We start from the raw sequence: 14,468 nt of genomic DNA on the forward strand, positions 1-14,468 counted from the left end.
GAGAGAGAGAAAGCCTTCCCCTGGAGCTGACACCCTGAATTTGGACTTTTAGCCTACTTTACTGTAAGGAAATAAACTTCTCTTTGTTAAAACCATCCACTTGTGGTATTTCTGTTATGGCAGCACTAGATAACTAAGAGAAACATTCGCGTGTCAAGGAACTAAATCCTGCAAATAACCACGTGAATGAGCCAGGGCTTCAAACTGGTTCTGCCCAGTTCAGTTATCGCCAATGAAGCAAACCCCGAACTGACTCAAATTTTTAAAATGTGGGTAAAGCAGAACAATATGCAGAACAGGAAAAATTACGGGTCAAAGCCCTGCTAGAAACTTACTCTCCCTCTTAGAAAACAAGGGCGGTGTGCACATTGCATAGCAACCAAATCTTTTGACCGGCAGAGTTGGAAACAGTGATGCCCCGCTCAAAGATGGCAGCTGACTGCGCCATTTTGAATGTGTGTTGCTCTCCATAGTCCTGGCAATAATCCAGTCTCCTACATCAGGCTCCTGAAAGGGCTCACTATGTTTTTTCCGAGTCTCCAATTCCAGGGCTTTGACTTGTAATTTTTCCCGTTCTGGTCATCACTCCACTTCACTCAAATTTTAAAAATTTGGGTCTGTTCCAATTTCCCTTTACCAGCCATGACTGAACCCATTCAAAGCCGTGGAAGGAGCTTGGAAGTTAATCTCTCTCCATGAGATGACTACAGCCACAGCCAACACCTTGACTGCAGCCTGTGAATGACCCTGAATGAGAGACATAACTAAGCTGTGCACAGATTCCTGACTCACAGAAACTGAGAGATAATAATGTTGTTTTAAGCCTCTAAATTTGGGGTAATCTGTCATACAGCAAAAGGAAATTAATACACTGTTTTAAAATTCTGTATGAACTTTCTGGATTTCTAACATTTATTTTTTCAACAATTGAATATAAAGATCCTCAATATTTCAAAAAATTCAAATTTGGTACGGTCAGTCTTTCAGTTTATATCACTCTTTTGGACTTTAATCTTCTACCCTAAAGCAAGATTAAGAGATTTAAAACAGAAACCCCCCCTGACAAAATACAACAAGTACCAACTGCCTTCTCATTTCTGATTAAAGGAACTCAGTTGCATGCTGGATACTGGCCAGTGCTCACTGATATTTTACTCACTGATAATGTTTAAGTTTCCTTTAGATTTTTTTTTTTTTTAAGTCACCAGACTATCACAAAGGTAACATTGTGTAGGGTAACCACTTGGGTTTCCACAGGATGTTAACATGGTGAGTCCACTTTCAGCATGACAGTGTGAAGACCTGCGCGGACCTGCTCCCAGTGAAACTGGTGAAAATTATAAGAACAAAACAAGAAGCAACCACTTAAAGCCTTTGGAAATGGTAGTAGGGACATAAGACAAAGAAACATTAACTTCAGAAAATTTACTGAAACTCAGTAAAAACAGGGAGAGTCTGTGGTACGTGAACCAAGATCGGCTCCCTACCTACCCCCTCCCAACACAGTGAAACAGAAACTCCGCTCTAGGCTGGTATAGCCAAGAACACAGGACTTGCTCAATCTCCAGCTCCCAGTCAAAGGGCTAGCTTCTTGGGAAGGACAAGACGTTAGCAATTTCTCATCTTGTCGCCAGCTACCTGTTGCTGAGACTAAGTTCTGGGTGTGGCCAAGAGGAACAGGCTCCCTCCTTCTGCTCAGCTCTCAGCTGTGGGAAGAAAGTAATACCCTGGGCATGGCTCCACTGAGAATACTGGGAATCTGTGTGCCCTTGCCCTGTCAGAGAAGGGGGTAGTTTCATGCAAGAGGGAGGCAAGCTGCGAGACTTGAGACTACTGCCATCCCTCCACTGAGTATTCAACTCCTAAAGCAAGCGTGTCACTGAGGGAGAAGCACATCATTGTCATAGCCCCCAGCACCAGACATATGGCTCAGTGATTTTGCCCAAGGTGAGAAGCAAGCTGTAGTACAGACAGTTCCAAATCTTTACCCATGGAAACTTACTTTATTTGCAACAGAGTGTGGCAAAGTTCAAGCCTTAAGGGTGTTCTCAAAAGCAGTAGAGGTTGTGGTGAAAGGCAACCGGAAGAAGACTGATTCATTCAAAATATAGGCCAGGTTATTTTTAAAAGATTTAACTTAAGGATTTCAATTATAACAGAAAAATACATCTTTATTTTAAAGTAAAAATATCTATATATGTGTGTTTGTGTATATACATATATATATATGTATGTTATTGTGTATATATATATATGTATATGTTATTGTTGTTAGCTGCCACTGAGTCAGCCCCTGACTCATGGTAACTCCATGCACAACGGGATCGGATCGCTATGATCCATAGGGTTTTCATTAGCTTATTGTCAGAAGTAGACAACCAGGCCTTTCTTCCTAATCTGCGTTAGTCTGGAAGCTCCACTGAAATCTGCTCAGAATCACAGCAATACGCAAGCCTCCACTGATAGACAGGTGGGGACTGTGCATAAGGTGCATTGGGAGGAAGATGAACTTGGGTCTCCTACATGGAAAAAGTGAGAATTCTACCACTGCCACATATGTATTAAGGATTTGATTCTTCCACTTTAGTACTGCTGAATTTCAATGAAAAGTACCATCTCTTCTACTGATACTCTAAGTTTTCAGTTCTTTAGTCTTATAATTTAAAAGATACAGATTGTAAGAAAAAAATTTAAATAAGCTAAAGCGAGGAGTCTATTTTAAAAAGGAATATAAATTAAACTTAATTTGAAAATCATTTCCCCATGAACAAAACTCTTTTCTAATATATTCAATTTGTAATTGCAATACATATATAAGGCAAATACTACGATCACATTAAGTAGCTCCAACATTAAGAAGCCAAATACTTTGCAATCCTCTATATCATCTAACTGATCCTTATTCTAAAAATTAAAGATAAACAGAAATTAAAGGAAAACTCAAGCAGTTGCCTAAACATATTCACTTGTTTCCTTTTAGAACTGAATTTCTGAAAAATAAGATTTAAAAAGTTTTGAAGGCTAGGGATTTAAAACCTCCTTTGAAAGGATTTATGAACAAGCATTTCTATTTTTCAGTATGTTTTTGTAAACCTTAACAGCATCACTGGGATAAGGCTGACCTTACTGATGGGTCATTCTCCAGGAGTTCAGTAAGCCGCTGTACTTGTTCTGGTTGGATGGATCGTCCTAAAAGTGCTTCTGTGTTGGTGTAGATGAGGAATGCTGAGACCACTCCTAATAAGGTTCCCACACCCAAAGAACCTAGGCTGTCATACAGTGGATTGCCTAAAAAACAGCACAAACGAAATCAGTACAATAACGTTTTGTATTACTTCAATGAGCTTTTGTAAACAAAGAGCTAGAACTAAAAATCAGGGACTTAAAATTAATTCCTAATTACTTTAATTACTTCTCTTTATGATTTTCTCCTAACAGTTTTACTATTCTACAAAATAAGTACATATACTTGCATAAGAGTATTGTGTGGCTTAATTATTTAAGGTCGGTTTCTTGCATCTGACCATTACATTTGTGAAGGCTCAGAACATTTTCAGATTAGAGACATCAAAACCAAAAAACTACTTCTGTTGCCATTTGAGTAGACTCCTACTCACGGCATCCCCATGTATTCACTGTACTCTGTACAACTGCTCCAAAGGGTTTTCTTGGCTGTAATATTTATGAAAATAGATCACCAGGCCTTTCTCTTGTGTCACTGGATGGGTTCGAACCTCCAACCTTTAGGGTATTAGTCGAGCAGAAACTTACTGCACCACCCAGGGACCTTTAGAGACACCGTGTCTGTATTAACAATATAATGAAGTGTCCGTTTCTTCTAGATATATCAGTAACATTTTTCCTGCCCCAGGTTGACAAAATAACTGAATGAGGTCAAAAAGTTGAAACAAAGAACTATCTTTTGTGTCTTATTCCTAACAAGGTTCTGTGAGAGAATGAAGGCCTACAGAAAATGATGATGGGTGATTCTTTATTCTTATTCAACCAAGGATGATAAATAGCTAGTACTATTCTAGATGCAAGGAGAGAAGTTCATTCATTACATACGATGGGTGCCTCCCGGCAGTGGTTCTCAAAGGGTGGTCCTTGAATCAGCAGCATCAGCATCACCTGAGAACTTGGGAGAAATGCAAATTCTCAGGCCTCACCCCATACCTTCTGAATCAGAAATTCTGGATGTGAGGCCTAGAAATTATTTCTTCCCATGGCCTCCAGGTGACTCTGATTCTAAAGTTTGTCTTGGGTTGTTAGGACTTAATTCTGTCCCAGAAGCAAATGAGAAGAACTGGTTTACAATCTGTGAATGTATAGGTAAGACTAAGATAACAGCCACCAGTAAATATTATATTTTAAAGCTCTATAATTTATTCTACACATAGGCCTTTATAACTGGAACAGTCTTTTTCTTCCAAAGATGCAATTTCATCAGTATTAAAATTAACTCTTTTGATGTGAAATACAACACATTCACAAAAAATCTCAATTTGCATACTATATTTTTATTAACATTTTGTCAAAATATAACCCTAAAAAGTAAACTATCTGTACTAAAATGTTAAAAAAGAACCACTTGTACAACATAATCCACTAGATATATATTTATGAAGTTTAGAATCAAACATTGCTGTTCAGAAATCCAAATTTACAGTGTTTTTTTTTTTTTGCTTTTTTTTTTTTATTGTACTTTAGGTGAAGGTTTACAGAACAAATATTTTCTCATTAAACAGTCAGTATACATACTGTTTTATGACATTGGTTAACAACCCCATGACACATCAACACGCTCCCTTAAAGGACTTTTTTTTTTTAATTTAAAAATATCCACTTGTATAAATAACAATCCTACAGGAAATTATTAGCTGGAAGAAAAAACTTCTTTAGAAAATATTTTACTTATTTCTTGGCATGTTATTTAGAAAAATTTTCATTCTGGTGAAATACTTTTACAACATACATACTTTTTAAAGTCTGATTTGACTGATCCATATTATTATGTAAAAATATAATCTATTAAAAGTTGGCATTCATCAAGTCACACTTCAAGCTTAGAATTTTGCTAAGTAACAACTCATGTCAAAAACATTTCTAAAATTGTAAGATCAACCAGAAAAATAATCAATACTTTCGAAATATAGAACATCATAGTGAACATCAGACAATGCTGCTTTAGTCTTCGTATGTGCGTTCAAAATAAGAAAGAGCTATTCATATTTCAGACTATTTTAAGAAACACTGCAAAAAGCTCATCAACTTAAATTATTTTAAATATACAAAGACAAATGGGTAAGAATGGAAAAAATTCCATTCCAAAAGATTTCCCAACTAAGAAATTGAATCTTTCTATACTAAATGGTTTTTTGTTCAAAAAAATTCTCAAAGTAGATTTTGATAGATATTTATAATTAAAACACATAAATTTTATAAATAATACAAATTATTATCAGCAGAATTTTTAACACATAAAAATAAAAATAAAAGAATTTTTCTATCTTCTCATTTACCTGTCTCGTGCTGTTCCTAAAAACACTCAACTAGCTACCAAAATGAGGATGGAGCCCAACTTAAAGACAGTTAAGGAAACAGGAAGGTAACAGCTCTTAGTATTGGCACTAAGAGCAGAAAAAGACAGTTAGAGCCACAGTATATATTTACCTAGAACTTTAGAGTTTATTAAAGCTCTTCCTCATAGATTATCTTAACAAATCTGTTGGGTGACTAGGACAAATGTTATCCACAATTTTATAGATGAAGAATTTAAAGCTCAGACTATTTTAAGAAACAATTCAAGTCACAGCTACAAAAATTTAAATCATAATTTAAATACTGCCAACCTTCCTTAATTCTAATTTTTAAAGTCATGGACACATGAACACATTAACTGACCAACTGTATTACACAAATAAATGGTTACCATGGAATTATTATTTAGCAATCTATTGGTGTAAAATAATTCTTATATAAAAGAAAATTCCCACATATTAGAAAGTTATTTAAGTAACAGAAATAAATCACCAGTAATTTAAGAAATTATTTACCTGTTATGGAAGTAAGACCCATGCAAGTGGCTGCTATCGTCACTCCCAAGACTGCTGCAGTATCCTCCAATAATATAACATTTGTACTAGGATCACGACTTTCCATTACTTAATTGGTGGGAGAAGGGGGAAAGCAAGAAAAGAAATTTTCTGAAATCTTCACTTGATACCATCAGGTGACATTTTAGTAAGTATACATTTGAAATAAAAATATAAATTAAGATAATAAATATAGAAAATCATGATTAAAAAATATAACTTCAATATAAATACAACTTCTTGGCTTAAATGTCAACAATAACCAATATTTAAAATCAAATTACTTTCTCAAGTTATATAAACATACAGAGAAACATGCTAGTACATTTAAGTCATACATAAATATAAAAGTATTCAGGTTCAAATTACACTACAATTCTCTTTTTAAAAGAGGTGATGTATACAATAGACACTTAAAGAAGACACTGAGGTGTATTTTATACATATCTAGAAAGAACAAAGCAATAGGGCTGGGTAATTTTAGGCAAATAAAGGAGATGAAATAATACACCTGGTTTAGAAAATACATACCATACTTGTAAAATGACATTCCCTTGGCCCGAGCACTCCGACGAAGTTCATTTATAGCAACAAGAAGTGTTGCTGAAAGAAAAGCATTCACATCAGCAATGCAGAAACTTTATGTCTCCAAACTTTGAAAGATGGCATCTCAAGAGATAAATAAGCGCAACATTTAATGCCAGCACTGACAATAAGGAATTCTGTATTAACTAGATATTCTCAAGACCTTAATTAATCATCAACAGGTGAATCCCATATTTCTAAACCATAATGCTTTAGTCACAACAATAGTCATAATTTATTGAACAGATACTATTTAGAAGGCACCATCCTAAGCCCATTCTCTTTTGATCCTCCCAACCTTTTGAGGCAGGTGGTGTTATCACCATTTTACAGACTCTCAAAGATGAAGGCAAAACTATGCATAGATGACAGTATTTCTAGGATAAACATACTATACGTACATCAATGAATTAGGAAGGTTACATACATAGTATTGGCACTTCCTCTAACAATACTGCTAACAGCTGAAGCGTTCTAAAACTGAAGTATCCATATTGCAAAAAGAGATAGCCTTCTCTGATTGTTGTTGTTGTTAGGTGCCATCAAGTTGGTTCCAACTCATAGTGACCCTATGTACTGACCCTATGTACAACAGAACAAAACACTACCCAGTCCTGCGCCATCCTCACTATCTTTGTTATGCTTGAGCCCACTGTTGCAGCTACTGTGTCAATCCATCTCATCAAGGGTCTTCCTCTTTTTTGCTGACACTCTACTTTACCAAGCATGATGTCCTTCTCCAGGACTGGTCCCTTCTGATAACATGCCCAAAGTATGCTCGCTTCTAAGGAGCATTCTGGTGGTAATTCTTCCAGGAGGGTTTTGTTCGTTCTTCTGGCGGTCGACAGTATACTCTATATTCTTCACTAACACCATAATTCAAAGGCATCAATTCTTCTTCAGTCTTCCCTACTCATTGTCCAGCTTCCGCATGCATAGGAGGCAACTGAAAACACCATGGCTTGGGCCAGGTGCACCTTAGTCCTTAAAGTGATATCTTTGCTTTTTAACACTTTAAACAGGTTTTTTGCAATAGATGTGTCTAATGAAATGCATCATTTGATTTCTTGACTGCTGCTTCCATGGGCGTTGACTGTGGATCCAAGTAAAATGAAATCCTCGACAACTTCAATCTTTTCTCTGTTTATCTTGATGTTTCTTATTGATCTAGTTGTGAGGATTTTTGTTTTCTTTATGTTCAGGTGTAATCCACACTGAAGGTTGTGGTCTTTGATCTTCATCAGTAAATGCTTCAAGTCCTCTTTACTTTCAGCAAGCAAGGTTGTGTCATCTGCATACTGCAGGTTGTTAAATGAGTCTTCCTCCAATCTGATGCACTGTTCTTCATATAGTCCAGCTTCTCAGATTATTTGCTCAACATGCAGACTGAATAGGTACGCTAAAAGGATACAACACTGACGCATACCCTTCCCAACTTTAAACCACACAGTATCCCCTTGTTCTGTTCGAACGACTACCTCTTGGTCTATGTACAGGCTCCTCAAGAGCACAATCAAGTGTTCTGGAATTCCCATTCTTCACGTTATCCATAATTTGTTATGATCCACACAGTCGAATGCCTTTGCATTGATTAATGTCACTAAAACTCGATTTTTAAAAGCTCAGTATAGTTTTGTTTTTACATTCAATTTCAAGTTTTCTTAGCATTATATTACACTATTCAAGAATAAAACACAGCTTTCCTCTTGCCCCCATCCAGTAGAGGAACAACAGTAATATGTTATGAAAAGAATTTACTCCCTAAAAGTAGACAGAGCTTAGGTTCCTATTCCTAACATTTTCTTTAATCAGTATAACCTGGCAAACTATAAAAATGAACTGCTGAATACACAGTACTATATTGAAAACAAATATTTTGTGACTGTACATACCTCCTTCTGATACCAATGATCCTGCTAAAATACAATATGCCTAGAAAATATAAAGATAGAGCATAAATTAAGTATTCCATCAAAAAAATCACAATTGTTTACACATAAACTTCATACTATCTAATATAAAAGCATATATTAAAACCCCAACCAGATGATAAAGATCTTGATGGGAAACAGCAGGTCAAATTAGGACAAGACAGATGTTATCTTTGGAGGTTGAAGTGTCCTCCAAAAATTCAGGTCTACCCAGAACGTCAGAATGTGACCTTCTTTGAAAATAGGGTCTTTGCAGATACACTTATTTAAGTTAAGATGAGATCATACTGGATCAGGGTAGGCCCTAAACCCAATATGACTGGTATCCTTGTATGAAGAAGCAAGGGCACACAGAAAAATAGAGGAGACATAGGGAAGAGGGCCATGGAGGCAGTGGTTGGGGTGCTGTAGCTACATGCCAAGGAACGTCAGCAACAACCAGAAGCTAAAAGGTAAGGAAGCATTCTTCTCTAGAGCCTTCAGAGGAATCATGGCCCTGCCATCACCTTCTAGCCTGATTGTGGACTTCTAGGCTCCAGAACTGTGAGAGAATAAACTGTGGTTGTTTTTAAGCCACAAAGTTTGTATATTTGTTACGGCAGCCCCGGGAACCTAATAGAGATTTTGATACCAAGTAAGGGGTACTATTGTAACATTTTCTCCCTTTTGGAATGGGAATGTCTATCCTGTACCTGACTCATCATTGTATTTTGGAAGCAGATAACTTGTTTTCTAGTTTCAAAGGTCCACAGATGGAGAAGTGTTTTGTCCCAGACGAATCATAACCCAGAGTCCCATCCATACCTGATTTAGAGGAGATTTTGGACTTAAGAGTTAATGCTGGAATGGATTAAGACTTTTGGGAATGTTGGGATTGAATATATTTTGGCACTTGGGGAGGGCATGAATTTTGGGATTGAATATATTTTGGCACTTGGGGAGGGCATGAATTTTAGGGGGCCAGAGGGCAGACTGTAGACTCCAAAATTCATGTCCACCTGAAATCTCAGACTGTGACCGTATTTGGAAAGAGGGATATGCAGATATAAATAACTTGAGGTCATACTGGATTAAGATGGGCCCTAAATCCGATATTATTGTTGTTGTTGTTGTTGTTGTTAGGTGCTGTTGAGTCAGTTCCAACTCACAGCAACCCGATGTACTACAAAATGAAACACTGCCCGGTCCCGTGCCATGCTCAATCATTGTTATGCTTGAGCCCACTGTTGCAGCCACTGTGTCAATAGATCTTGTTGAGGGTCTTCCTCATTTTCACTGACCCTCTACTTTACCAAGCATGATGTCCTTCTCCAAGGACTGATCTCTCCTAACAACACACCTAAAGTACGTAAGATATAGTCTCGCCATCCTTGCTTCTAAGAAGCATTCTGGTTGTACTTCTTCCAAGACAGATTTGTTCATTCATTTGGCAGTCCATGGTATGTTCAATAATCTTCACCAACACCACAATTCAAACGTGTCAATTCTTCTTCGCTTTTCCTTATTCATCGTCCAGCATTGTCCAGCTTTTGCATGCATGTGATGTATGTAATTGAAAATACCACAGCTTCGGTCAAGTGCACCTTAGTATTCAAGGTGACATCTTTGCTTTTCAACACTTTAAAGAGGTCTTTTGTACCAGATTTGCCCAATGCAATGCATCTTGATATCTTGACTGCTGCTTCCATGGGTGTTGATTGTGTATCCAAGTAAAATGAAATCCTTGACAACTTCAATCTTTTCTCCGTTTATCATGATGTTGCTTATTGGTCCAGTTGTCAGGATTTTTGTTTTCTTTGTGTTGAGGTGTAATCCATACTAAAGGCTGTGGTCTTTGGTCTTCATCAGTAAGTGCTTCAAGTCCTCTTCACCTTCAGCAAGCAAGGCTGTGTTATCTGCATAACGCAGGTTGTTAATAGTCTTTCTCCAATCCTGATGCCCTGTTCTTCTTCATGTAGTCCAGCTTCTCGGATTATTTACTCAGTATTCAGATTGAATAGGTACGGTAAAAGGATACAACCCTGACGCACACCTTTTCTGACTTTAAACCATGCAGTATCCCCTTGTTCTGTTTGAACAACTGCCTCTTGATCCATGTACAGATTCCTCATGAGCACAATTAAGTGTTCCAGAATTCTCATTCTCCGCAATGTTATCCATAATTTGTTATGATCCACACAGTTGAATGCTTTGCGTAGTCAGTAAAACACAGGTAAACATCTTTCTGGTATTCTCTGCTTTCAGCCAGGATCCATCTGACATCAGCAATGATACCCCTGGTTCCACATCCTCTTCTAAATCCATCTTGAATTTCTGGCAGCTCCCTATTGATATACTGCTGCAGCCTCTTCTGAATGATCTTCAGCAAAATTTTGCTTGCATGTGATACTAACGATATTGTTCGATAATTTCCGCATTCCGTTGGATCACCTTTCTTGGGAATAGGCATAAATATGGATCTCTTCCAGTTCGTTGGCCAGGTAGCTGTCTTCCAAATTTCTTGTCATAGACAAGTGAGCACTTCTAGCACTGCATTCGTTCAGTGAAACATCTCAATTGATATTCTGTCAATTCCTGAAGCCTTGTTTTTTGCTAATGCCTTCAGTGCAGCTTTGACTTCTTCCTTCAGTACCACTGGTTCCTAATCATATGCCACCTCTTAAAATGGTTGAGAAGAGGAGACGGCATACAGACATACAGTATGATACACAGAGGAGAACACCATATGAACATGGAGACAGAGGAGATGTGTCTATAAGCCAAGGAATGTCAAAGAATTGTCAACAAACACAGAGAAGCTAAGAGAGTGGCATGGAGCAGATTTTCCCTCAGAGCCTCCAGAAGAAACCAACCCTGCTGTCACCTTGATTTCAGACTTCTAGCCTCCATAACTATAAAATGATAAATTTCTATTGTTTTAAGCCACCTGGTCTGTAATAATTTATTATGGCAGCCACAGGAAAGTAACACGGTATCTTCATAAGAGAAAACAGAACGCACACCTTCTATGTTTGTTTGCCAACCGCACTCTCTGCCCCCATGGTATTTCCGTAAGTGCCACAATGTCAATTTTTTTTTTTGTTACTTAAAAAAAAAATTAGCATAGTGCACTTACAAAAATACCTCACAGGGGGAGAGCCCAGTTGGCAGACAAACATAAAAGGAGCATATTATTTGTGTAAAAATATGGTAGACAAGAGCTTATAAATGTGATGGCCATTTCATTTTTTAATACTTAAAAGAGACTCCATACTCTCTCTATATATTCTATATCTACAGAAAGCTATACTACCTATAATTTGAACTAAATTCATGACAAAAGATGAAAGCAATTAATCAGTGTCTTAGTTATCTAGTGCTGCTATAACAGAAATACCACAAGTGGATGGCTTTAACAAGTAGAAATTTATTCTCTCACAGTTTAGGAGGCTAGAAGTCCAAAATCTATACACTGACTCTAGGCGAAGGCTTTCTCTCAATCTGCCATGGTGGAAGATCCTCATCAATCTTCCTGTGGGTCTAGGAGGTTCTCAGCACGGCAACCCCAGGTCCAAAGGATGCACTCCACTCCTGGCTCTTCTTTCTTGGTTGTAGTAAGTCCCCCTCTCTCTTTTTATCTTTTGTAAGATAAAAGGTGATGCAGGCCACATCCCAAGGAAACTCCCTTTACATCAGATCAGGGCTGTGACCTGAGTAAGGGTGTTGCATCCCACTCTAATCCTCTTTAACATAACCTATTCTTGCCTCATTTATCACAGGCAGATTAGGATTTACAACACACAGGACAATTACATGAGATCACAAAATGGAGGACAACCACACAATACTGGAAATCATGGCCAAGTTGACAGATATTTTGAGGGGACACAATTCAATCCACGACAATTAGTGTAAGTGCTTTTTTTTTAAGTTCCGAATGAACAGAAAAATTTGAAATCTGGGGTTGTAGATGCCAGATGCAATAAAATATCCACACCCATACCTAAGGTAACTTCTGGATTTTATACGGATCCACAGTACCAAGAGAATCCTGATTCACAAAGATAAGTAAATTACTAACAGTAATCAGTTTTTGTTTTGTTTTTTTTTGGGGGGGGGGCACAAGTTTCCTTGCTGTACCAGGACACCTTTCAATTAAATAAAGATGATAAGAGAAAATTTTAGACCAAGGTATACAGAAAGAATTAACCTACCAACACACATTTTAAAAAATTTTAAATGAAATTCAACCCAAACATCTACAGAATTTTCAAAGTATCTTTGTGAAACTCTAGGCTTCCCTGAAATAGAGATTTGAAAAATTTGAACCTAGACCCACATTCTTGTAATTCTGTTAAGGAAACTGAGATCCCCACAAGGTTAGTGATTTGCCTGAGTACACAGAAATTATGTAAGAGAACTAGAATCCAGGCTTTCCAGTCTCTATTCTAGGTTCTTTCCACTGACTCTCATTGCCAACGTGAAACATAATTAACATAGTAGCTAAGTCTCCCAATAATTCTTTTTAGTGTTTCCATCTCCATCCAGAAAGGATTTAAGATACACTTATCACCCAATAAAGACAGAGAGCATATATCACACGAGTATTCCAATATAATATCTAATAAACATACACTGGTCTATATGGCTTATTGAATCTATTATTTATTTAACAAAGGGTCATGGTCAGATGGAGTCCCAATTTGGTTTCTAAAAGACACAAGAGCTTATGGAAACTTTAAAACTTACGGTTGAAAATTTAATAATTAATCAAATCTCCGACTCCAGAGTTATCAACCATTTTGCCTCTGTAAAGTGATACTGTACAAATCAGATGAACGCTTAGAGAATGAGGTATCTGTCTATAAAGCAGCCAAACCTTTTAAGAATGGAGACTATGTATTTGTTTATTTTAATTACATGAAATGTACCACATTAGTTTTTCAGAAAAGAAACTAGTCAATACTATTGGAAAAGCCTATAGGCTTGTTATTATGCAGATTTATATGGCATAACAGGATGTTTTCAAAACGCTTGAAAACAAAACAACAGGTTGCAAGTACCCCCTACATTCCAATGTGAGGTGCTAGACCATCTATTCAGGACTTGCACAGAAGTGGCCCAAGCTTGGTTTTACAACTACTAGCTTCACACCCACAAGACCATATAAGAAGACCTCAGGTTAAGGAGGCTGAAAGAGAAAATTTCTTTGGTGAAAGTTGTTGAACTGTTGAGATTGCTAAAAAAGCTTGAATTGTGTCCCCTGGAGTCTGGAGGTCGCAGTGAACTGTGTCTGATGCACACCTGAAAAATAAATCTACAGAGAAGTCTACTAAATGACACTGGCTGTGTTCATAGAGTAGATGATTGTGTTTGGGGAAAAACTGCACTCCCACAGTGTGTGTTAAAGATGTTTGTTTGCTGGGGCCCAGATAAACAGGGGTCTTTTGAAAAGAGACCAACTGCCCAAAAAAACCTTTTTTTACTAAATGCAAGGCAACTTCAGCAAAAATAATCTGGAGCTACACCAGGAGATGTAGAAGCAAAGAGGGGATACTATTTGACCAATTTTTGCTTGTCTTAGGAGCTACAGTCAGAGGTGCCAAGCAGGGGAATCTCTAGAAAAAGTGCTCTTGAGAGAAAAAGACAGCTATAAACATCTACAAAGGACAGAGGAAGCCAATGCAAAATGACACTGGTGCTATTAAAGCAGTACTTTTTCATCCCTACCCTCACTTTCAATGATGCTAGAGGCAATTTAGGAAGTAGGAAAGAAGGGTAAAAGGCCTAGGTGGGGAAATAAAGAAGGTGACCATTCTCCCATTCTCCCATCCTCCCATTCCCCCACTGCAGGCTTACTGCAAGGTCCAAGATGAGA

At 37.4% G+C, this 14,468-nt stretch overlaps 1 protein-coding gene across 3 annotated transcripts in view; it reads right to left on the reverse strand.

Moving 5' to 3' along the window:
- SLC30A9 (solute carrier family 30 member 9) overlaps window positions 1-14,468 on the reverse strand; it is a 105,401-nt gene that overhangs the window by 11,280 nt on the left and 79,653 nt on the right. For all 3 annotated transcript variants that reach the window (XM_004384643.3, XM_023738910.1, XM_023738911.1), the window contains 4 exons: window positions 8,573-8,612; window positions 6,627-6,698; window positions 6,057-6,164; window positions 3,123-3,288 (listed from right to left, as the gene is read on the reverse strand). In XM_004384643.3, the coding sequence (XP_004384700.1) occupies window positions 3,123-3,288; window positions 6,057-6,164; window positions 6,627-6,698; window positions 8,573-8,612 (386 nt within the window). The remainder of the gene's footprint in view (window positions 1-3,122; window positions 3,289-6,056; window positions 6,165-6,626; window positions 6,699-8,572; window positions 8,613-14,468) is intronic.

Source organism: Trichechus manatus, unplaced genomic scaffold, assembly GCF_000243295.1.
Source record: "Trichechus manatus latirostris isolate Lorelei unplaced genomic scaffold, TriManLat1.0 scaffold00126, whole genome shotgun sequence".
NCBI lineage: Eukaryota > Metazoa > Chordata > Mammalia > Sirenia > Trichechidae > Trichechus > Trichechus manatus.